General features: G+C 44.4%; 1 protein-coding gene across 1 annotated transcript; it reads left to right on the top strand.

The window, feature by feature from the left end:
- The first annotated feature begins 916 nt into the window (after positions 1-916).
- Positions 917-3,876, top strand: LOC120683712 (probable nucleolar protein 5-1). The gene is made up of 7 exons (XM_039965805.1): positions 917-1,191; positions 1,283-1,392; positions 1,493-1,534; positions 2,362-2,526; positions 2,605-2,784; positions 2,978-3,178; positions 3,263-3,876. The coding sequence occupies exons 1-7, from the start codon at positions 1,134-1,136 to the stop codon at positions 3,623-3,625; spliced, it is 1,119 nt and encodes a 372-aa protein (XP_039821739.1). The 5' UTR covers positions 917-1,133; the 3' UTR covers positions 3,626-3,876.
- Positions 3,877-24,678: the final 20,802 nt, after the last annotated feature.

Here is a 24,678-nt window from a genome sequence, read left to right as displayed (position 1 = left end):
GGGTGCGCGCACGGCGGGCTGCGACGGCGCTTGGGGCGCCTCGCCGACGCGCGCAGAGCAAAAACCTTCTGGCCGGCGGCGCGCAGGAGCCCCTCCTCCTCCTCGCTCCTCCCTCCGCCGGCACCCCTCCTCTCTCTCTCTCCGCCCTCTCCCTTTCCTCTCCAAGGTCCATCCACTCCTCCCAGGCCCTCCCTCCGCTCGCCCGCGCGCGCCGGCCTCCCCGCGGCGGCGGTGGAACGGAGCGGCAGGGGCCTCGGCGGGCCACGGCGCTGCCGCTGCGGGGCACGCGCGGCGGCCGCGATGGGGCCACGGCGGGGCGCGTGCTGAGGCGTCCTCGGGTCGGCGGCGGCGGCGGCGCGCAGAGTGGTAGGGCGGAGCAGCGGTGCGTGGCGCGGCGGGGTCGCACGGCGATTTGGCCAATCTTGAATCCCGTGCGTATGAGAGGGAGGCGTCTGGAGCTGTGAGCGAGCTAGCGCTCTGCTCCTCGATAGCGACTACTGTGCAGTTACTGTTCATTGATTAAAAAATCAAATCACCGGTCAACTAGCCAGCCGTTGCGGGTGCCTAAGACCGTCCACGGTGGAGGGAGCAAATGAAGGAGCAAATACACTGTTCGACACTGTAGATGTACTGTTTGGCACTGTAGACAGAGAGGGCGTGGGAAACGAGGAGAGAGCAAATTTGCTCTTGCTCCCTCCGCTGTGGTCAGCCTAAGAGCAAGACTTATAAGCCAGCCGGCCGCCGGCTGCAAGGGAGTCCTGGATGGTGGTGGGTCCCACGGTCTTGACCAATGACAGCACGTGCATGTCCTCCCAGCCGGCTCAAGCGGGCGCCTGGCAGACCGCCGGCCTCCTTCTCTCATGGGACACATAGGCATTCAGCCGGCTCTCCGCCGATTAGAATACCTGCTCTAAGTTGTCCTCATCTTTGCGTTGTTTATTCTTTGACAGGATCCAAGAGTAAGGCAAGTGAAGGTGCTAGTCAGAGTGTTCCTCGTACTGTTTCTTCATCACCATCATTATCACCATCATCGTCGTGGTCGTCGTCGTCACTATCTAGTGGCAACAGTTATAATTTTTTTGCTAACAACAACTTTCGCATTAGCTCTGACAACGGCGATAGTGACGATAGTGATGGTCAAATTGGAGTCTTTCACCTTGATGAGAAGGCGAAAAAAAAATGCCTCTATAGGTGAGCCAGCTATCTGCTGTCGATTTGTCTATGTGTGTTTTTTTCTTTTCAATCCTGCTTGCTTAAGTTTAGCGTGACTTCTTGCCTTCAGTCGACAGTTTGCCGTGTCGTGGGTTAATGTTGCTGCTGTTTGAGACGCCCTCTGGCTTCGCACTTTTCACTTTTAATGGTGCTCTATGCTACCTACCTGATCGTATGGATGTAATGTTCTTCCTTCCAACCTCCATTAACGACGTCCTTGCTTGCTCATGTGGTCTATGCCAATGACCTAATTTTCTATTCTATCATTTGTCTCCTACAGAATCTCTGGGCAGAGTTTGGAAGCCCCAGCCGCGCAAATATGGTTAGTTCCAACAACTTTCCTTGCTTTCCCTTCTGATTGCTATCGTTATCTTATATGCTTGTTGTTGAATTAGTCCAAGTAGCCATCTTTGCATTGAGGGAGAACTAGACGTATAGCCCACGCATTTGCGCGGCTAGCATTGAAAATTTAAAAATGTGCTTGTCGTTGTATCCTTACTTAAAGATTATACTATTTTTTATCATACGTCACCTTGTTGATTATCGTACATTATGTCTTATTATTGGTTAAAACAATTCAAATATGATATACCTATAATAACAATTTGATTTGTTGAGCTTTAATAATATTATGCATATAAGTATTCTTATTTTCATTTTATTTTGATTGATTGTTGTTAGCTTTAGTTTTTATTAATGGTATATGTTTATAACTGATACATAGCTAAATGGTATTTTATATTTAATTTTTTTTATAATGGCATTGGTGGGTGATTTTTAATTAGCCATAGGGGTATTTTAGACTAATTTTATCATAATGGCAGTGGTGGGTAATTTTTATTTTTTTATTTTTCTCCAATTAACGTGAGAATTTCTACACCTTGAGAGCGAACGTGGAGGCTCCGTTTGTTGGCCAAATAATAAGATAATAGATATGAACTCGAGCTCATTGTTCACTAGCAGCCTCAAAACACATTTAATTTTCTCCCCAACTCTAAGCATGCAGCATGATGCTAGTTTTGCTAAAATGTCACCATAGGTTCAAGGATTCTAAATAATCAATCAGTCAATCAATGCAGAGACGTGCATGGTACTTAAATGTTTTGTTTGTGCCCATGAATATGGTTGCTTTTATTTCTTTGTGATCAGATGGTTTTTGCAAAGGGATTTCTATCTTTTGAGGACAAATCCAGAGCCATCAATGGTGATGGTGTTGACAGCGAGCTTGCTGGTCTGATCAACAGGTGGCACAAACCTGGGATGAACTTGTATGTTGGAAAGCCTGAGTATAGAATGATCATTGAATCAGTGTTGGTCAGTATTTGCTCCTTGTCTTGTATAGTTATATTTTTGAACAACTTTGAGTGCCATTGTTCCCGTGACTCCTTTCAGAAAATACCCTGCCGCATGTGTTGTCAAACTGTGTTGGAGATAATGTGGGGCATACAACAACACATGGGCACATTAGTGGATGAAGAAAAATCAAAGCTGACTAAAGAGGACCGCTTACCAATGAGTCAAGGACTAATGAAGTTCCTGAGTAATCGTGGATATGATGTCAAACCAGAGATGGTGAGTTCACTAGTTGGACTTGACATGCTTTCTGATTTATAGTTCCCTACTATTTAGTATTACCTTATATGTAGCTTGTGTGCTCTGGACTTGGAAACCTTTATTGAACGGACCAATGTTTGGGATTGAAGCTTTCATAGAAAGACTCTTTTAAATTTTCTTTTAGCTATGAAGCATTGCCTTCTGTATCCAGGTCAATGAGAAGATTTTTTTGGCGGCATGCGCCTTGTTTCATTGTGGTGCTGATGATGAGAATAAGTTAGGACTCTTGCGCGATGCTGGTCTCTACATTAGAGATATTTCTGGCATTGCTTGTGAGGATTGGGACATACTGAAGCTTGCGATAGCTGTTAAGGTGATATGTTGCCCTAAAGAACTCACCGATTTTCATGAGGTAAATAATACTTTGCTGCCCAGTGTGTGCATTTCATGGAAGATTGTATATATCATATAATGTGCTAAATCATGTTCCTTTCAGGTTCTTGCAGAAGATGTGGTATCAAAGTTGAAAGGTGATGCACCTAAATATAAAGGTGTCGCAGTTAAGGTCTGTTGGTTGAGTACCTACCACGCAGTTGTGTCTAACCATCGTCTGAGGATTGCGAAGAAAAAAATGTTGGGGTCCTTGGTTAGGAAAGCTAAGAAAGCATATGAAGCAGAACAAGCGGAAGTATGTGACAAGGTTAAGTTGCATGGAGAGTCGCAGCAAATTGCTCAAGACCATATGACCTCTGTGTCCAGTCCCACCATGAGAACAGTGATCAGGCGCAGTCCAAGGCTGAACCGAAAGCTGCATGAGAACAGTGGTGAGGGTACTCCCCATAAGCGGCCTAAATACTGATGCACCCGTGGGAGTACTATGGCAATGGATGATTAAAATGCTGGGCAACCTACCAACTAAGGTCGGTTCATGGTGAAGCCCCATGATGATCGTGGCATGATATCTTAGCAGAAGCTTTTGGGTTGTTTTATGATGTAAGACCTATAATTTACCTGCAACGTTGTTCTTTGGCTGCCATCCAGTTTCGTTCTAACTTCTATGTGAGGATGCTCTCTAAACATTATAGTTTGCTTGACTTAGTTAAAAAAGTGGTTATGTGCTCGTTGTGTTGGCCTTCGGCTTGGCCCTGGCCCTTGTCCTGAACTCCTAATTCGGGGGTCTCATTCTCTCAGGGTGCTCGATGGCTGTCTTCTATTGAAATATTCCAAGATGAACGGTCAAGCTTGAAATATTCTGTGTCTATCATTGTACGGCGACGTGGACAGAATAAGGAGGGAAATGGATAGGATCTCTAATATAGGCTCTGTTTAGATCCAAAAACCCAAAATACAAATTTTTTGTAAATCGCTTGCATGGTGTACTAAATATAGTTGAAAAATAAATCGCATTACACAAATAGACGGTAAATCACGAAACGAATCTAATGAGCCTAATTAGGGCATGATTAAACACTAAATTACTACAGTAAATCTACAGTAAACATGCTCTAATGATGGATTAGATAGACTCATTAAATTCGTCTCGTAGTTTACAGACAAGATCTATACTTAGTTTTATGATTAATTTATATTTAATACTTCAAATATGCAAGATTCCCTTTTAAAAATCTAAAAATCCAAAATTCAAAATGAACTAAACAAGGCCATAATAGGACTGGCATTTCAATAAGGATGGAAATTGATAGGGTACCTAATAATAAAATATGACTGGCAGGATGGAATTGGATCGGATAACTAATAAAATAGGACATTGGATACAAACGTTTCCAATAAGTTTAAAATTAGGTTATTTATAATATAATGATATATCATAAGCATGGTTTACAATCAATCGTACGAGACTGCTTGATCAGATCTCCTCCATCCTTGTTCCCTGCGCTGGTGTAGGTCCGGTTCCGGGCCTTCCGACTCCAAACCGGCAGCCTTGCGCCGGATTATGCGAGAACGGCAGACTTCTGTCAAAGGGATTTCAGGTACGCCGCTGTGCGCGCAGATTCCACTGTTGCAGATGGCCCAACCCCAGATATATGTGTAGTTGCAGCGTCGTTACCAATCCTTGGTGGCTTCATCCCAAGTCTCTCTGTAATAAAGAACTCTAGGCCCAGTAGTCAGAGGGAAGAAGAGCCGCGAACAAGCGCGATCAGGTGCCCTAGTCGTTAGCGGAGTTTGCGTCCTCCGCGTACCCATACCTCGTTAGAATTTAGAAACGATCTTAATCAAAAAAATCAGCAAATATGTTAGTGATTGCGTCCTGCTGCGTTCGTTGACGTCGAAGTAGGTCACCAGGAGGCTCACGGTCAGAAATTATCTTGATTTTCATTCAATCGCCCCATGATCACTTTCTGGTTAGCAAGTTAGACTTCTCCGGCCTTACTTTTATTCCAATACTTACATTCCTTCATAATTTAGGGCTTAGAATGTTCTTGTGGATGATGATAATGATGTAAAAGTATCACTACTTTAGTACTTCTGCAGAAATCTTTCCTCGTGATACATCGTCTTGCATTGATTTAGATGATTTTTTCTCTAAATTAGAGGTAATTCAAGCATTATTATTAATATATACGATTGAGTTTTGTTCTTATTTTCTTCTCTTTTATAGTTTGTGATATCAATATTATTTTTAAAGAATTGAGTACATTTTACTAGTATATTATTATATGTTTTATTATTTTAAGATGAAAAAAATGTCCATCCTCTAGGTGCCCTATATCTCGTTTGCTCTAGGGCCCTCCAAACTATAGAGCCGGCCCTGGACGTCGCTCATGCTTGGTGGCTCAGCACCTTGGCCTTCCTTTTCCATGTCCCCGCCAATCAAGATTGGATTATATTATACGGTCTCTAGAGCCTCCTGTATTTTTGTAAATCATTTTTCCTCTCATACTCACAAGCTCATAATAACATGGAGTGATGAATCTGAATCAAACACTTTGCATGTCTCATTTCTTCTTTAGATAATTTACCAAAATCTTAATACAGAGTTCATGAATTATGCCTCTTGCTCTAGTTTGTCCTGGTACAATTTTGTAAAATTCATTGTTCTCGGTTCATAGGTTGCATATACGTAACATCTACAACTAACCCTTTGATGTCGCACACAAACTCCTAAATGTTTCTAGTAAACTGAGATCCCCACTATTTATATATGTACCTATAAAATTCCTAAATTAATACAATTTTCACTGTAAAGTTAATAAATTCCTGATGAAACTTCTTGTCACACCAACAAAATTGACAAAAATCTTGGTGGAACTAGATGAAGACAATTACCTGAATGCAGCATAGTACTAGACTTCTATCAATAACATTGATTAACATAAAATTTTTTGTTATTAGTTTGTCAACCGTGCCCATAAATATTTAGTGATACCATGACATATTTAGTGATGCTAAAATTCTTTTGCACAAATAAGGTGATCACGAAAAATGTAATTTAGGTTGATGTTTTCACGGTGCTAGAAGTGCTAAATTCCAATTAGTAATATAAATATTCAATAAAGTTTCACAACTAATTGAGGCTTAGCACTCACCTATCAAATTCTTATCTACTGTTAAACACAGCCTTAGCTTCATTAGTACTTTGTTTGTGCAGCTACATTCTAGCAATGCAGGGAAACAATGTTACTATAGAGCACGTTGCAGTATTTCTCCATTGCCGCAAAGGATAACTACTGAATTTTCTTAATGAATCAAATGTTGATCCTGATAAAGCCCTATGGAGACTTGAAAGCGGGTTGGCGCTTCATGTTTTCCCTGGATGATGCAATATTGAGAAATTGGTGCCCCTAACCTTGACACCGACTTTTGAGAAGTATACCAAGTAGTATGACACCACTTCTTCTACGGGCCCTATACCCACACCACACCGACGAGATCTTTGACATAGACACCAACACGAGAGACTAACTCTATACAAGAGAACCCAACTCTTTATTCACTATAACTTAGTACAATACAAGACTCTTGTACTCTTTCTGTGGTTGTCATACAAAACACAACTACACTCCATAGCTACCATGCCACCTCCTACTTGATACTGTGCCATGGTATGGCAAGAGGGGATGGAGGGGGTCGGAGCACCTCTAACCTACCATGCCATCTCCTACTTGATACTATGCCATGGTATGGCAAGAGGGGATGGAGGGGATCGGAGCATCTCTATTTATAGGTGCTCATGGGTGTTATGGTGTTGCCATGTGGCAACTCCCACACTCTTCTTTACAACATATCTAACTCTAAAATTTTACTCATCCTTATCCAACAATGCAAAATATCTAATTCTAGAGAACTCTTGTCTTGCCATGAAGCATGACAACTCCTGTCTTTTGCTATTTCCAATTTTTTCTAAAATCTTCTCAAGTATGCATTGTTGTTTTCAACAGGGAAGATCAAAGGGGTAGTGTTGGCTTACTTTTTACTTTGCTAGAAGATACTACTATAGCTGGCCAAATGGGCCAGGCCCGATGGGCCAGCACGGGCATGATCCGAAAAAGCATGACACTAGCACGGTACAGGCACGACACCATAGTGCCAGTGCCGGCACGAGGCATGGTCTATATAGTGCTTGGGCCACAGGTCCGGCCCGCGGCACTAGCACGGGCACAACACGACTAATGGGCTGGCACGATGCCGGCCTGATAACACCAACAGAGATGGCCTTTTAATGGCCCATCTTGCATCCCAATTTGCAAACCTAGGTATAAAATATCACTTTCCCTTCCCAGCCCCCATCCTCCTGCTGCCGCCCCCCTCTCGTCTCCGTCCTCTCTCTCTCTCTCTCTCTCTCTCTCTCTCTCTCTCTCTCTCTCTCTCTCCGCGCCCCTCTCTCTCGCCGAAGCCGTGCCGTGCCGCCGCTGCGCCTCCCTCTCGCGCCGTGCCTCCGGCCGCAGCTCCCGTGCCGCCGCCGCCGTCGTGTTGGCATGCCCCGGGGCACGGCACGGCATGCCGGCGCCCTCGTCGGGCCGTGCCTGGGCCGGGAGGCCGGCACACGCGGCACGGCACGGCGGCGCCGCCGTGCCCCGGCGTGCCGTGCCTCGCCGTGCTTGGGCCGTGCCGTGCCCGGGCGGCCCGTTAGGCCACCTATAGATACTACCAAAGAAAAGTAATATAGAGCAATTGTTATTGAACAATGGTGGTACACATTGCAAATACCTAACTCTATATGTCATTCATATGTACAATTCAACTATGACTGAGATGAAGATCTTGGCCACCCGTGAAAGCCAAGAAACCCATAAGAGGGCATTTCGACCAAATGTGGACAGTGGGCATGTCAAAAGGCCCTACGGGTTGATACCCTGCTAAATTTTAGAAGGGGCAAGGGAGACAACCAGTTGAAGGATATTGGTAAGGGTATCAATGATGTAATGACAATAGTTGCTGATCTATGTGTTATATCAAGCATGGAGGCTAAGGCTAGTGTGCAGAGTAAAATCCATGAAGTTCTTGGAAACATCAAGACCAAAGTTACCCAATTTGCTGAACTAGCTAAAGCGGTGAAGGTTACAGGCAGAGATCAAGCAGAATGTTCTCTGCAGTGCATAGTTTAGAACATTCTTCTCATGTAACTCAACTTCGTGCTCTTGCACCTTCTGGTATTGAATGATCATCGCAAGGTTTCTCTATTACATCCAACAAAGGAAGTTCAAGCACGGTGACCCCAATAGTGTTCAATGCAAAGCTTTATTCCCGGCCATCTCACCTCCAATTCCATGAGTCTTCTGGTACTAGAGTTTGGTTGCAAGGTTTGTCTGGTGTCACTTTCAACTCAGAAAGCTCAACAACAATGTCCATGGAGTCCACAACTCAAAACCCTCTACTCAGTCATCTCAGTTTCCATATGCTGCATTGGATATCTCAGCTGTTGCATCGCAGCCACTTAGTGCTGAAGCTTTTCTCCAAGGAACTACCACGCTTTACAATGAAAGTATATTTCTAGGCCCGGTAACCCTTCTACATCTTACTACTCTAGAGTCTGGAGATCTAACATCTTTGCACTGGCAATAAGCACCTCCTCATAAGGACAATAATTATGATGACACAGTTGGCAGAAGCTCGGACATCTAACATCTCTGCACTGGCAATAAGCACCTCCTCATAAGGACAATAATTATGATGACACAGTTGGCAGAAGCTCGGACAGGACCTAGATGGTTAGAGTTATCAATATTGCCTTTCTTTATTCAAAATGAACTTCATTTGATTAGCTTTGTAAGTGATTTGGGTGGTGAAGCCTATCAGCTTCCTTTAGATCAATAATCTTCGTGTCAATTTGGATAGACAATTATGAGAATTCTATTGCCTCCACCCCTCGATATATTCTGTGAGTTGCATTTTATTGCTTTTTACTTTTTATATTCAGGTTGATGGACTACTTTGGTATCATTATGCTTTGCTGCGAATGATTAATCTTTGCATGAAAACAAAATCCTTGATCTTGACTGTCAATTTTATATTTGCATATGCTTGTGTTTCGATGTTATGGCCTCCCCCCTCGGTATATTCTCTGTGTTACTGTTTTAGTGCTTTTATATGTAGATTGACGTGCTACTTCAAGTTATTGTGCTTAACTAGTTGGAATGATATATTTGGCATGGCAGCAAAAAACTTAATTGTGTCTCTTTTTTGTTTACGATATGCTTGTATTTCAATGTTGTACTGCTAGATTGAAGTAATCATTGTCTGTAGTTCTATATATAGTTTTACTTCCTTCATTTCAAATTATAGGTCATTCCAACTAAGACTTCAGAATTTGGACTGCGCCTCATAGAATTTGTTCACATATAAACTAATTAATTTGTGCTGTTAAAATTATAAATTTGATATTTGGAGGTGTTAATTACAAATATGTGTATAGTTACCGTTTTAGTTCGTATAATTTGTTCTAGGGACATAACTTTTCATTCGCTAAGTTCATATAGTTTGTTCTATGTCCAAAATAATTTGTTCCGGTGCACATATATTTGTTCCTTGAGTTTGCCTAATTTGTTTGTCACGTATAATTATTTTGTTCTATGAGTTTGTATATTTGTTTCCATATTTTCATATCTTGCAAAAAAAATCACCCTTGATAAAAATATGCTAATAAAAAATATCAAAATATAGAGTCAAGTGGGGTCTTGTTTTGAAGATCCTAATGGCAGAAACTCAATGGTGCAATCCAAATTTAATTTGGATACACAGTTTTTGTTTTATAGATTTTTTTAAGTTCTAACCTTTCTTGCATGCATGCTAACGTAAGTTTTTATCCTTTTTACATGCATGCGCCAACTTTTAGCTGTATTGTATAAACAATCAAGATGTCTACGCAGTTGATAAATTAAATAAATCTAACTTGTTGGGCTGACGGCCATTTAGTAACACGTGGAAAAGCGCTCTCAGGTAACGGTCCGTAATTTTATCACCAACTGTGGAAGATATTACCCGGATGGAAAATTATTAAATGCTAAACAGAAGAGTGGAAGTTCATACACTTGGCAAAGTATATTGGCGGGACTAGATTGTTTCAAAAAAGGGTACATTTGGAGAGTAGGAAGATGGGTCACAGATTAACATCTGGGAAGATAGTTGGGTCCCGGCTAGTCACAATCTGAAAGTTCTAACCCCAAGGGGTCACAACCTGCTGCACGACAGTGGATGAATTGATTGATCCAGTGACAGGTAAATGGGATGAAGAGATGATAAAAAGCATATTCTGGGATATTGATACAAACAGAATATTGCAAATTCCTCTTGTACAAGGAAGAGAGGACGTGGTAGCCTGGCACTATAACAGAAAGGGATACTTTTCAGTGGGTTCTGCATACCATACACAATGGCTCCACAAATTTGGGGATAACAATGTGGATCTGAATGCGGGAAGTTCAGGGGGAGAAAGAGTATGGAAAACCTTGTGGAAGCTGAATGTCCCAGCGAAAATAAAAATATTCGGCTGGAGAGTTCTGCATGGCTTGTTACCTTGTCGTGGCATATTAGCTAACAGGCACATTGGAGAGGATAGCAGCTGTCCTATATGTCGACAAGGATGTGAGGATATAAAGCATATTTTGTTTTCCTGCGAAAGATCAAAGGAGATTTGGAGAGTGCTGGGCATTTGAGAGGAATTAAACAGACTCTCTGATACGGATCGATCGGGGTATGTACTGTTGGCTGATATAATTAAACAGTCAAAACAAATTAAGCATCTAAATCAGGTGGGTTTGGCTGAATTATTTCTAACCGGAGGGTGGTATGTCTGGTGGGAGAGAAGAAAACAAGTTCATGGTGATACTGTTCAAAATCCGGCAAAATCTGCTATGTCTATCGCTACACTGACGACGAACTATATGAAGGCTGAGAAGAAGAATATAAAAATCAAAACGCAGTGGAAGAGGCCACCAGAAGATTTTCTATTGTTGAATGTGGATGCTAGTTATAACTATGAACGGAGTACAGGAAGCTCAGGAGCGGTGATTAGAGATGCAAGGGGTGTGTTCGTAGCTGCCGCCGCAAAATACTACGAAAATGTGCTTGATGCTCACATGGCAGAAGCGATGGCTCTCAGAGAAGGAATGTTACTAGCTTATCAAGTGGGGTGTCGACGCTTGATGATTCAGTCTGATTGTGCGGAAGTCGTGGAAACAATCCACCAAGGTGGCCTGTCTGCAACAGCAAGTGCTCCTATCTACGACGAATGCGCCCAGATTTGGCAAGATTTTATTTCGATATCAATAGAGCATTGTAATAGAGAAACAAATTGTGTAGCCGATGAATTAGCTAGAATGGCAATGGCCTCGAATTTGACATGTAATTGGGTCGATGAACCCCCTAGGAACATCCTAGAAGCTTTGGTGAACGATGTAACAATGTTCCAAGATCAATAAAGTGCGCCAAATGGCTTCAAAAAAAAAACTGTGATATATAGCCACACCCGGCTGAAGCTGTACCCCAAGAATTCAACCCATTGGTTCAAGGAGCTCTCGTAGAAATGAACAAGCACTTGGCTTAGCTAATGGAAGGTGCATTACGAACGGTGCGAAAGATTGTATTGGTGTACCTTAATTGATTTTGCATATGGCGTGGCTTGAAGGACATTGTGTTAAAACAAATGCATTTGCGTTTTGCTGCAATAAAACATGTCTGCGTTGGTCTGGTAATCAATCTAAGACAGTGTATACCCTCAGAGTTCAGTCGTAGCCTCGCAGGTCCTCTCCTGCTCCATCTAAGCATCTAGATTTGTATTGTGTTTCTTAAAAAAAAGGAAAAAAAGAAGAAGCAATGGATGGGTATCCACATGAGTGAGACAAGACTGAGCATAAGTCGCTGCACAAGTGCACGTAAAGGAACTATATCCACGTCCACGATCCTCTTCCTTGCAGCTGCATCAAACGACTCTGGAAGCCCTTGACCAAAACTTTTTGGTTGCTTAGCTTCAAAATCACACCTCAACTTCCTCCAAAGTTGACCTTATCGCCTACATATCCCCGGATGCATCACCGTGCACTTGACCGTACACCTCAAACAGGCTAGTACAAGTGGCAAGTACTACTTCACCAATCACACCATGGCCAGCCACACAGTCCTGCTTCTACTGCTATCTTTCCAACTGATCACCAGGTCGCTCTCTCAGTCCCAGTCCAACCGAGATCTCCCGGCGCTTATCAAGATCAGGGAGCAGTTCGGCAACCCGGCCGCGCTGTCGGGCTGGCGGCCCGGCGGCACGGCCTGCGCCCCGCCGGCGGCCTGCAACGAGCAGGGCCGCGTGACCAAGATCTTCCTCCAGGGCCTCGACATCACGTCCACGCTCCCACCGGCCATCGGTGAGCTCGACCAGCTCGAGACCCTCAGCATCGAGAACATGCCGGGCCTGCACGGCCCCATCCCTTGGGCAACCTCGCGCACCTCTCCATCTTCAACCTCATGGTCACCTCCGTCTCGGGCCCCATCCCGCCGTCCCTCTCCCGCACCAACCTCACCTCCGTCAGCTTCCTCCGCAGCAGGCTCAACGGCACCATCTTGAAACGAACATGGCACCATTTATGCCATTTCGAGTGATTTTGGTGATCGAATGACAACACAACACTTGGACTAATATGATTGTTAAGATGACCATTCTCAGGCTTTTAGGTTCAAGTGATGACAAAGAGAAAGAGAAGATAGGCCTAGCAAGGCCCGAAGGGCCGCCCCCACCGGTTAGCGGACGGGGGTCGAGGGGGAGCCACCCCTCGCGGGTCTCAGGGCAGCGCCCTGAAAGCTCTTTGGTCCAAAGGACAAGAATTGAAGAGACCGTGAAGAAATCCAAGTCAAAAAAATCAAGACAGAGATACTTCAGTAGCACCGGAAGAACCGATGCTATAGGCATCGGTGCATCCGATGGTTGCCGGATGATCCGATGGCCTGACTTTTGATGCAAGTCTGTGAGGCACCGGTTGAACCGACGGATCTACGAAAGGCATCGGTGCATTGGGCATACCTTGTTCCAGAGACGATATCAAGCGTCCAGGAGAAGATCCTTCAGCACCGGTTGAACCAGTGATGCATCGGTGCATACCATCGGTGTAATGACGTCAGCAGAAGAGTTGAGTGCTGTGAGTGGCCGGTTTAACCAACGGCTAGGCATTGGATGAACCGGTGGTCATTGTGTCAGCTGACAGAAGCTCAACGGCTACTTCGGGTCTGAGAGTGACCGGATGAACCGACGCTACCCCAGGCAGAGGCATCGGTTCATCCGATGATATGCAGATTTTCTGCTAACCGTTGGAGCAACAGCTACAAGACTTGGTGGCCTATATATACGCCTCACCCCAGCCATTTGAAGATTGCTGGAGTTGCTGGATATCCCACACACACCCAAGAACATCTCCAAGCCATACAAAAGCATCAAGATCATATTCTTAGCCCTTAGCACACTTTGAGAGTGTTGTGTAAAGGTTAGCTCTTAGTGAGTGTGATTGCAAGGACTTGAGCCTTTGTGCTGTGGTTCTCTAGTGAACCAAAACAATATTTCGTGAAGCGTGCTACACATGGTGTGAAAGGTTATCAAATTAGCTTTCCAACGCATCTGGTCCCGCGTCTTTTGGATGTTCCTAGGTGGAGTTATGATTAAAACATTGAAGACCACTCAAAAGGCCAGAAGACATGCGGGAGATTGACAACCACGGCATGAATGATCAAACCAGTTGGCCTTCCACCTTCCCACGTGGCTCTTTCAGTTCACATCTATTTTTAGAGACTAGTTATTAGTATAAATACCCCTTATTTGTAAGCCAAGAAGAACTTTTGATGAATTAAGATTATTCCAGTGATATTTGCAGCCGAGCTGCTTGAGTGTCTTACTCAACCCTTGTTCTTCCTTGTTCTTCTTGAACTTGTGGAGAGATCTCTCTGAGATCCACTAATTCGTGCTCTGCGGGTTCCAGTACGGCTGCCCCGTCTTGTGTGGATTAGCTCCGGTTGTGGTTCTGCGGTCGTTCGGAGATCGAGTCGAAGTCTTCGCGGTTTCGGTGTCTATCTCCTCGTCGCTTGGTCGCATCCAACCTTGGCCAGGTGTAAAGCCTTTTACCCCGCTGAATTTTTTTTCAGCAAGTTATCCCCATTACCAAAACCTACTGTCGTGAAGATCGGGCCAATTCGCCGAACCAATTCGGTGCATATCAATGGGACTTGTTGAGATTTCATGGCTTCATGCAGGGATAGTGTGAAAAAAAAATCAATGCATTTCAGACAAGTGATAACGTACGCTGCTTACAAACCAGGGGATCTCCGAAGAAGTTTCAGAGAGATGCAGAATAGTAGGATAGATTTGTGCTCAATATGAAAGTCGCATATGAATTTAAATTTGGAATTTTTTGTTTAGACAAAGAATAAAAAAGTATGTATCCCATGAAATTTGGCTTAATTTTTTTGAATTTGTTATATTTTTTTGCCACTCATTGGAAATAATTGTATTTAGTTTGAATTTTAACTTTAGACGCATGAAATAATAGATTTTTCTTCATAAAATTATGATCCATAAATTATTGACTTATGTTGGCAAGTTTTTTAATTGATATTAATTAAAATTTTGTAAAACACTTGATCAAAACAATTTTGTTGATATAAATTAAATTTAACTATGAAATACATGGAATAATAGTTTTTTTCATGAAATAATGAAAAATGGAAAGTCAGCTGTTCTAATCTGAAATACAAATAATAATGTATGAATTAATGTATTTTTTGTTAAATGTGTACATTAATATTATTTTTTGTAGCGAGCTCTTTGATTTTGCAGGATAATTTCTTTGCCGAGTGCTGCACGGGCAAGCACTCGGCAAACATTTTTTTTTTGGTTTTTTATATACTTTGCCGAGTGCCGGATCCCGAGCACTCGGCAAAGTTTTTTTCCTTTTTTTTAAATAGCTTTGCCGAGTGCTGGATCTTAAGCACTCGGCAAAGGTTATATTCATTTTTTATTTAATTTCTTTGCCGAGTGCCGGATCGGGGAACTCGGCAAAGAAGGGGTGCTGGCACTTAAGCGTCCATGCCCACCACTTTCTCGCTCACTTATCACAATCCTCCACACCCGCCCGCGCCGCCGCCTCCACACACGCTCGCCGTCGCCCGCCGCCTCCCGCCGCCGTCCTGCTCGCCGCCCCAGGCCCCTCGCTGCCCGCGGCCGCGCCTCCCGCCGCCGCCGTCCCGCTCGCCGCCCGCGGCCGCACCACCCGCCGCCGCCGTCCCACGCGGCCGGGCCGCCACCGTCCCGTGCCCCGCGTCGCCGCCGCCCGGGGCCCTGCATGCCGCCCACGACCGCGCCGCTGCCGCCTCGGTCCCCGCGGCGCCCCACCGCCGCCCCCCACCCCCACGGCAAGGTTATTAATTAGTGTATTTTGTTAATTTATTTAGTTTAATTAGTGTATTAGTGTATTTAGTTTAATTAATTTATTAGTTTAATTAGTTTATTTAGAATATTATTTATATGTTTAGTTAGTTTTTAAATATTAAGTTAGTTTTTAATTGTTTAGTTAGTGTTTAATTCTGATTGAATTCATTTAAATTGTTATTTATATTATTAGTTAGATGTTATGTACAATTCAATTAAAAATTAGATAGTTTATTTAGATATTCAGTTAGTTGAATTTATATATTTATAAGTCTGATTTAAATATTTATTTAGTTTTAAAGTCTGATTTAGTATATTTTCGCCCTTTTTTAGTTTATTTAGTAAATCATGTTCGTAGATCGCGTAAACCAGTTAGGCGTCTCCCGTTCGGAAGAGATACGACTGGAGATATGTAGATGTTTGCATATCTTTAATCGTATCTGTTTCGAATTGTCCACGCTTCTTTGGACAGCCCGAGGATGCGTATATGGGGTTAGTTTTTATGGTCCATTCCGATCCGAGGCAGAGTTTCGGCATCAACTCCCTATTGTTCTCGGGATACACAATCTCCCTTTCGGGACGTGTATCTAGAGAACAGTGGGGAGGTGCTGCCGAAATTCTGTCTCGGACAGGAGTGGATCATGGAAACTGACCGCATCTACGCATGGTCAGGTGGGATTAGTACCAATCTTTACCTACTAGACTCTAAGCCGAAATTGGATAGTAGTCACTGATATCTTGGAAGATGGATGACCGTGAGTGGATGTACACCGGCCTGGTAACTCGAGCTAGCATGATCAATGAATGGATTGAGAAGACTAACGAGTTCTTGGAAGGGGCATGGGCGCAAGCTGAAGGGTCGAGTTTCATGTGGTGTCTCTGCAAGAGTTGTGGAAACCAGAAACGAAAGACAAAGAAGGTCATGGGCGAACATCTTTTCAATCATGGATTTAAGCCAGACTATACCCGGTGGATCTTTCACGGTGAAGCCCATCGTATGAGGGACGAGGTCGTGAGGCAACGCATCAATAAATGTGATGCTACTGGTGGGATTGGAGACATGTTAGATGACTATGAGGAGGCACATTTCGGTGAAGGACCGCAGGAGAAGGAGCTAGAGGCAAGCACAAAGGTGTTTTACGAGATGTTGGAGGCGGCACAGAAACCTCTTCATGGCTAAACAAAGGTTTCTCAGCTGGACGGCAGGTTCATCTTATTTAGAAAAGAGCACGAGGCTAAAACTTACTATCCAAAATGCAAAGCCTCAAGGTTCTTGAGGGTGGATGCTGGTGACGGTCAACCTAAGAGGCAGCTCACGATTCCTGTGAAAATTGTACGTTACCTTCCGTTCATTCAGAGGATCCAAACACTCTATATGACCGAGGAAATCGCAAAACAGATGACATGGCACAAAAAAGTTGTTCGATACAACCCTAATAAGATGGTGCATCCCTCTGACGGTGAGACATGGACTCATTTCAATGAGATTCATCGTGAGAAAGCTGAAGAAGCTCGTAATGTACGTGTTGCGCTGGCAACCGATTGGTTCAATCCTTATGGTATGATGGCCGTATCGTACTCATGTTGGCCCGTGTTCGCTATCCCCTTGAATCCCCCCCGGTGTTCTCTTTCAACGACATACCATATTTGTGTCGTTAATTATTCTTGAGCACCCAGGGAATAAAATGCGTGTTTACATGGAGTCTCTAATCGATGAGTTGATGAAAGCATGGGAAGAGGGGGTGTGGACATACGACCGAGCGACAAAGACAAACTTCAAAATGTATGTGTGGTACCACTACTCCATGCATGACCTCCCAGCGTATGGCATTTTCTGTGGATGGTGTATTCATGGAAAGTTCCCATGCCCAACATGCAAGGCAATTCTGCAGTTCATTTGGTTGAGAAAGGGGGGCAAATATTCGTCTTTTGACAAACATCGACAATTTCTTCCTACTGACCATCCATTTAGAAGAGACATTAAGAACTTCACGAAAGGTGTCGTAGTTACGAAACCTGCACCGAAGATGCTGACGGTGCCATGCTTCATGCTCAGATAGATGCTCTCCAGGTCAATGATATAGGTAGTTTTGTGAGATATGGCGAGGAACATTCCTGGACTCAGATCTCTGGCTTGTGGAGGCTTCCCTATATTAATGATCTTCTCCTTCCACACAACATTGATGTCATGCACACTAAAAAAATTGGGGCGAGGCTCTTTTTGGAACTGTCATGGACATCCCTGATAAGATGAAGGACAACGTCAAGGCTCGAGTGGATCTGGCAACGTTGTGCAATAGACCAAGATACGAAATGAACACTCCGAGACCAGGGAGACAATGGAGGAAGACTCCGGCGGATTTCGTCCTAACGAGGCCCCAAAAAAAGGAAGCACTAGAGTGGATCCAAAAGTTACAATTCCCAGATGGGTATGCAGCGAATCTGAGGAGGGGAGTCAATCTGACTACGATGCGAATCAATGGCCTGAAGAGTCATGACTACCACATATAGATTAAACGGCTTCTTCCGGTGATGGTTCGAGGCTATCTCCCTGATACTATATGGCGAGTGTTGGCAGAGTTGAGCAATTTCTTCCGCCAGCTGTGTGCTAAGGAGTTCTCGCAGGCCATCATTTCGGACATAGAAAAACTGGCCCCTGTGTTGCTATGTAAGCTGGAGAAGATCTTTCCACCCGCCTTCTTCAATCCGATGTAGCATTTGCTTCTACACCTTCCGTACGAGGCACGGATGGGCGGGCCTGTGCAGTACCGTTGTTGCTATCCAATTGAGAGATGTCAGAAGGTTCTTCGAACGAAATGCAAAAATAAATGTAAAATTAAAGCTTCTATTGCAGAGTCATGTATTCTGGAGGAGGTGTCAAATTTCACTACCAAATACTATGGTGACAATCTTCCAAGCGTGCATAATACACCCCCTCGTTACAACGCTGGCGATAATGAATCGAGTCTCAGCATCTTCCGAGGACAACTTGGAAGTGCAAGTGATGCGAGGTACAAGACCTTGAACCATGAAGAGTGGCGCCGAGTCATGCTATACGTGTTGACCGACCTTTCGGAGGTGGAGCCGTATATTGCGTAAGTTCTCAACATTGTGCCCACTTCACGAGTTTCCGTTTCACAAGTTTCCACTACTTAGCATCCAACCCCCTTTGTCATTTTTGATACAAGGAATTTCAACAACTATTTTGGCTTCGCTCAAGGGCTCCAACCCCGATGGAAATGGAGAGTCTTCTTAAAAATGGCGTGGGAAATTCACAACCCGATTTCACCTATTGGTTTCAACAGAAGGTAGTCTTCAATTCATAATTGTATTCTATTTTGTTGTCATCGAACTATATGACAAACTATCCTGCATACGCTTGCAGGGCCAAACTGATTCGTCCATGAGTGCCGAGTTGAGACAGGTTGCCGATGGTTTTAACGTTTATGATGTTAACGGATATCGCTTCCACACAATGAGATACGGGCAGAGTCGACCCAATCGAAGAACCACTAATACGGGCGTTTTTACGCCAGGTTAAGACAGAGTCGAGTATTACGGAAGAGTTGAAGAAATATACGAACTCAAGTTTCATGGTTCTGTACCGCTCACTCCAGTCATTTTCAAATGCCATTGATTCGATCCAACATTAACAAGGCAAACCTCTAGTGTTGGCCTAGTCGAAATTTGACAGGATTCAACGTTACGAGGCGATGATGTGTACATTGTGGCTCAACAAGCCACACAAGTTTATTATCTCTCATACCCATGCCAAACCGACCACCATCTTCGGGGTTCGGATGTTGTGTATAAAGTATCACCCCACGGCAAACTTCCTCTTCCAAACAACGAATATTACAACAATGATAGAGAGTTTTTTCAAGAAGAGGGGCTACAAGGGAGTTTCGAGATAGACTTATCCGACGAGATCGGAATGGAAGTCGACAATAAAAGGGAAGTGGACGAGGAAGGTGGAGATGAGGTTCAAAATATTCAGGACTTACAATTACTAGAGCGACTACGTTTAGGCAGAGATAGTGAAGACGACATTCCTCCTTCGGATTCTGTTGGTTATGTTGACATAGCTGATAGTGATGATGAGGATTACGATCCAGCTAATCCCGATTATGATGACGACTTTTAAAACATGTACGACTCACAATATTTAATATATATTATGTTAATTTATAGTTATATTTTCTTTATTTTCATTTATTTGCAAGTATTATTTATCTTGACTAATTCGTTCGCTCCTTTTGATTTCAGGTAACCAAACAAAGATGTCAGGTGGTGGCAAGCTGAGTTGGCTGAGCTCATTGTACAGAGGCAGGGGTGGAGGAGGCGGTAGTGGGTCCGACGCACCCGAGGGGTCCGGGAGCTGTAGTGTTCGCAAAGGTGGTGGAGGGGGAGGGAAAGAGAAAGGGAGAGGGAGAGGGAGGGGTGGAGGAGGAGGTAGTGGGAGTAGTGGAGGAGGTAAGGTGAGGAGGACGAGGACCCCTTCTCCTATAGAGGAGGAGGAGGAGGAGGAGCAGAGGGTGGAGGAGGAGGAGCAGAGGAGCGAGGAGGAGGAGGAGGAGAAGAAGAGCGAGGGGGACGAGGAGGAGGCCGAGGAGGGGGCGGCAGGAGGTGAGCGGGCGGTGTGGTTTTTGTGGACCGTCGCAACTCCCGCGACGTTCGATCCCTTTAGCGAGACGCCCGATGATTCGGCCACTAGAGCCTAAGTAAGTATGTTAGTACTTCTTTATTATGCATTACATATATTTAAAATTGCAATACTAACCAAAATTTTACATTAAACACTCTTGCAGGGGGTGGTTTTTTGTGCAGCCTGGTGAGCACAAAAGGAAGCCCAATGGTATCCTAGGTCTTCTGTGCAGGCAGCACTTCTCCGGACTCATGATGCATGCCGGGGTCCTGGAGCCGGCATACACGTGGGACCACTACATGGCCAGCCCGGACGCTACAGATCGTGAAGGAAGGAACTTCACCACCAAAGCGAGGCGGGTGATCGGGGAGTTGTGGGTAAGTCATTCTCCAACTAAAATGGTCAAAATACCGCATTCTATTTCAATTTTTGTAATGATGATTGTAATTATCTTGTGGGTATATATGCAGGATTTCTACAGGTGTGAGGAAGGCTATGAGGCCCGGGTGAACGAGCAGGCTCACCAGGCTTGCTACAAGCTGGTGAAGGACATACACTACGAGGCACGCAGGGGCGGAGCTAGAGCAAAGTTGAGGGGGGTGCGAGTGCGACATTTCATATCAATTAAAGTTTAACTAATAATCATGAAAAATTATAAATGTTCAAGCAAAATAATATAAAGTAACAGTGCCTCATGCACAAAAGGAAGTAATAGTGATAGGAGTTCTTATTATTTACCAAAATCAAATATAGCGAGGGATAGCGTGCAACAATTGCCAAAAATGCTCAAGATCCTCCCTGCTTAAAGAAAAAGGAGAAGGAACAAGTCAATTTCAAGCAAAGAAATGATAAAATCATTCATTCCAAAAAGAAAAGAAAAAATGATTGTCTTACTTTTAGAGGTCATATTTCCGTCCTTTTCCTTCCATTTTCATAAAACGACAGACCACTGCATCATTGGTAAGTTTCTTAAACAATTCTTTCTCCACATAGCAAATAAGTCTATAAAACAAGTGCTCATCACTAATTTTGTTGGACAGATATGTCTTCACAAGCTTCATGGCCGAAAAACATCTTTCTACTGTTGCAGTATGTCACACCCTGAAATTTTTAAATTTCAGGATGTGATTAAAATTAAAAATAAAACAACAATTTTCTCATAATTTTAAAAATTTCCCAACATTTATTTTCTCCACGGAGGATTTAGTAAAAATAAATAATGATGGGTTGTTTTTATAAAATTTAGCGAAAATGTTTTGTTGTTGTGCATCCATGCTGCCTTGCATTTGTTATTGTTTGTGGTTCAATTTTGAATTCAAATCTTTGAGTTTGAATTTGAATTGAATTTGTTTGTTTGGTTTTGAGAAAAGAAAAAAAAAAGAAAACGTTTTCAGCCCAGCAAACCCATCTCTTTCTCCCTCTCCCTCTTTTTCCTTTTCTTTCCCATGGCCCAAAACTCCTCTGCCGGCCCACTTTCCTCTCCCGCGAAGCCCAGCCCGACGCCGCTCCATCACCCGAACTGCCGCTGACATGTGGGGCCCATGTAACACCCCGGTGTTAATTTTTGACGCTAACATTGTGCTTGATCGCTAATTAAGGCTAATCATCGTCCTTAGCGCTATTTGAGTTCGCATAGTAACTTTCGACTGAGCTACGTTCGATCTTGTTTTTCTCCCTAATCCGAGCTCTAAATCAACTTCTGCCCAACATCAATGTTGTAGAACTTTTCTTCCTCTGCAACTTTCATTTTGGCCAAAACTCAAGTTTCAGCACGAAATTTAAAGAAAATCTTTAATTTTGCTTTGAATAGGACTTTTTTTCAAATGCACTCAAGTTTTAAATTTTATCTTTCAAACCTTTGTTCAAATGAAAAAGTGCCTGAAACAAAATTTGAAGATCTCAAAATTTTGAACAACTTTCGTATTCAAAAGTTTTTCATTTGACCTTTAGTATAGGAAGAAAAATTGAGTTTATAAACGGGAGTTTTGAAACTTCGTTTTATTTACAGAATCGCCCTCACTCCACCTCCTCCCCTGTTCGCTGCGTGACACGCCATGATCGACGCCGTGCCCACGTGCCGGCCATCCTAGGCATCCGTGCCGCCGCCGTCTCGTCGTGCATCACAATCTTATCCTTGCCCCGGCGTCCAAGTCCATCTTCGCTTCCTCCTTTGGCCCTTTCTTCCTCCTCGAGCAGAGCTCGACCGAGCTCGCGCCACTCGCTCTCGCCGGCCGAAATCCGCCGCCCCTGCTCGATCCTCTCTCGATTCCTCGCGCCCCGAGCTCCTCACTACCTCCTCCACCATCCCCGCCCCTCACCCGAGCTCCTCCCTGGCTGAGTTGGCCGAAAACCCTAGCCCTACCGCCGGCCGCCATTGGAGCCAACCCGAGCTCCGCCTCCCTCGCGTCGATCCGCTTCTCCGACCACCCTTCACTCGAATCGACCCCAAGAATGGGTTCGTGGTGAGTCACTCATGCTCCCCGGCCTTTTTCCCCTTTGCTTCATGCATCGCCGGTGCCGGAACACGGCCGCCGCCACCATCGCCGCGACTGCCGCGGGCCCCGTCCGCGCGGCCATGCGCCGTGCTGCCGCGCGCCCTGGCCCCGCCCGGCTGCGCTGGACGTCGCGTCGCCTCACCCCGCGGCCGCCGCCCTCTGCCGTCTCCGGAATGCCGACGCCGCGCCGCCGCTCCAGCCCGCGTACTCCGCCGCCGCCGCCCCTGCACCCCCGCGCCCCTATTCCGCGAACGCGCCCCGCACCCGCCCACCCCTGGCCGCAGCTCGGCCCGGCTGCACGCCGGCCGGCCACCGCCGGCGAGGCAGCGCCGCCGCAGTCGGCCTGGCCGCACGCCGGCCGCCGCGCGGGGCAAAGCAGGGGAGGGGGAGGCGCCTAGGGAGCGGGCCTGGGCTCCCTTACATGTGGGGCCCGGCTGTCAGCGCCCCCCCCCTTTTATTGTTTTCCTTTTTACTTGTTTTATTTCAACTGAGATTTCATAATTGCATAATAATTCACAAAAAAATGCGAAAAATGCGAAATAAATTTTGTTAGGTTTCTAAAATCAAGATCTTCAGTAGAAAAATACTTGTGCTGGTGAAATGTCACTTTTGCCCCTGCTAAATATTAGGGTTGTGTTTAACCTAGTTTAATTAATACCAGTTGTTCTGTTGTTCTAAAAATTATGAAAATTTCGCAGTGGCTTACTCCTTGTATGTGTAATCCACTGTAAAAATTTCATGTGCTGGTGTTGTGCACTTTTGTGTAAATCTATTTATGTTTAGTTTATCTTGCTAGAGTTAAATAAATGTTTTCTATTAGCAATAAATGTTGGAAAAATTAGTTAGCATGCTTTGTCAATATCCCGTTAAGCTGGAAATTTTTTTGTTGCTAGATCATGTATGCAAGTTAAGTTTTTGCTTTTAATTTGCCCCTATCTATGCTCTTTTCTTTTATAACTGTTGTTAGTTAATTATTTTATGCGTGTGTAACCTCAACAAAACAAGTTCCTGTCTTAATCCATGCTACCCTAAGCAAGTTAGTAGTTACTGTTTTGAAGGAAACACTTCAGGCTAAAATAAATTGATTGAACTCTCATGTTGTAGCACCAAACCGTTTTTGCCTGTTGAGCTTGTTTGTCGTGTTTACTCGATAACTGATTGCCCAGTCAGGTCCTTCTTGTAATTGCATTGCATCATGAGCACTAATGCGGCATGTGTTGTTTTCTTTATGCTTATGCACTCGCCTTGTTGCATATCATTAGGTACGCTAGATGTACAACGTGTGGACGTGGAGCACGTGCTGACGGAACCGAACCACAAGACGGTGTTGGGTGGACGCGTCCTGAAGAGTGAAGGACCCACTGGAGCAATCGAAGATCCGACTCAAGGTCGGAAGGGCCCAAGGCCTTGTTAATACTAACACTAGGTTAGTGTTACTCCCAGGCAAGCCCCGGAGCATAACCATTTTTTAAATTATTCAATGTTTATTTAAGTATTTGTGCATTTATGTTCTAGGAGTTGAATGGAACCATAGTATGCATGTTTTCCCTAGGTACCGTGGGCCTATACTAGTATGCAGGTGTCGATAGAAATGCTCTGCTAAATAGGATTTCGGTAGAAGTCGAGTGATTACTGTCACTCGCGAGTTTAGGATCTTGATCACTTAGCTTTGGCTTTGAAATGAATTGTTGAGTAAAGAGAAATGGAGACCGGGCGGAAATGAGTTGGATTAATGGTATAGAATGGATGAAAAGAAATCTCCGCCTGTGTCGATTGAGGACCGTTCCGTTGTTGGCAGTGTTGATCGAGGATTGAACAGTACTAACCACATACCGGAAGTAGGAGGTAGTCGAAACCGGTAAGTTGTGTACCACTTTACAGCGGTGATTTGAATTTCCGTCATGCTACGCTGG

Source organism: Panicum virgatum, chromosome 7N (assembly GCF_016808335.1).
Source record: "Panicum virgatum strain AP13 chromosome 7N, P.virgatum_v5, whole genome shotgun sequence".
Classification (NCBI taxonomy): Eukaryota; Viridiplantae; Streptophyta; class Magnoliopsida; order Poales; family Poaceae; genus Panicum; species Panicum virgatum.
Note: the sequence above shows the minus strand (reverse complement) of the source record. Positions and strands in the feature narration are given on the sequence as shown.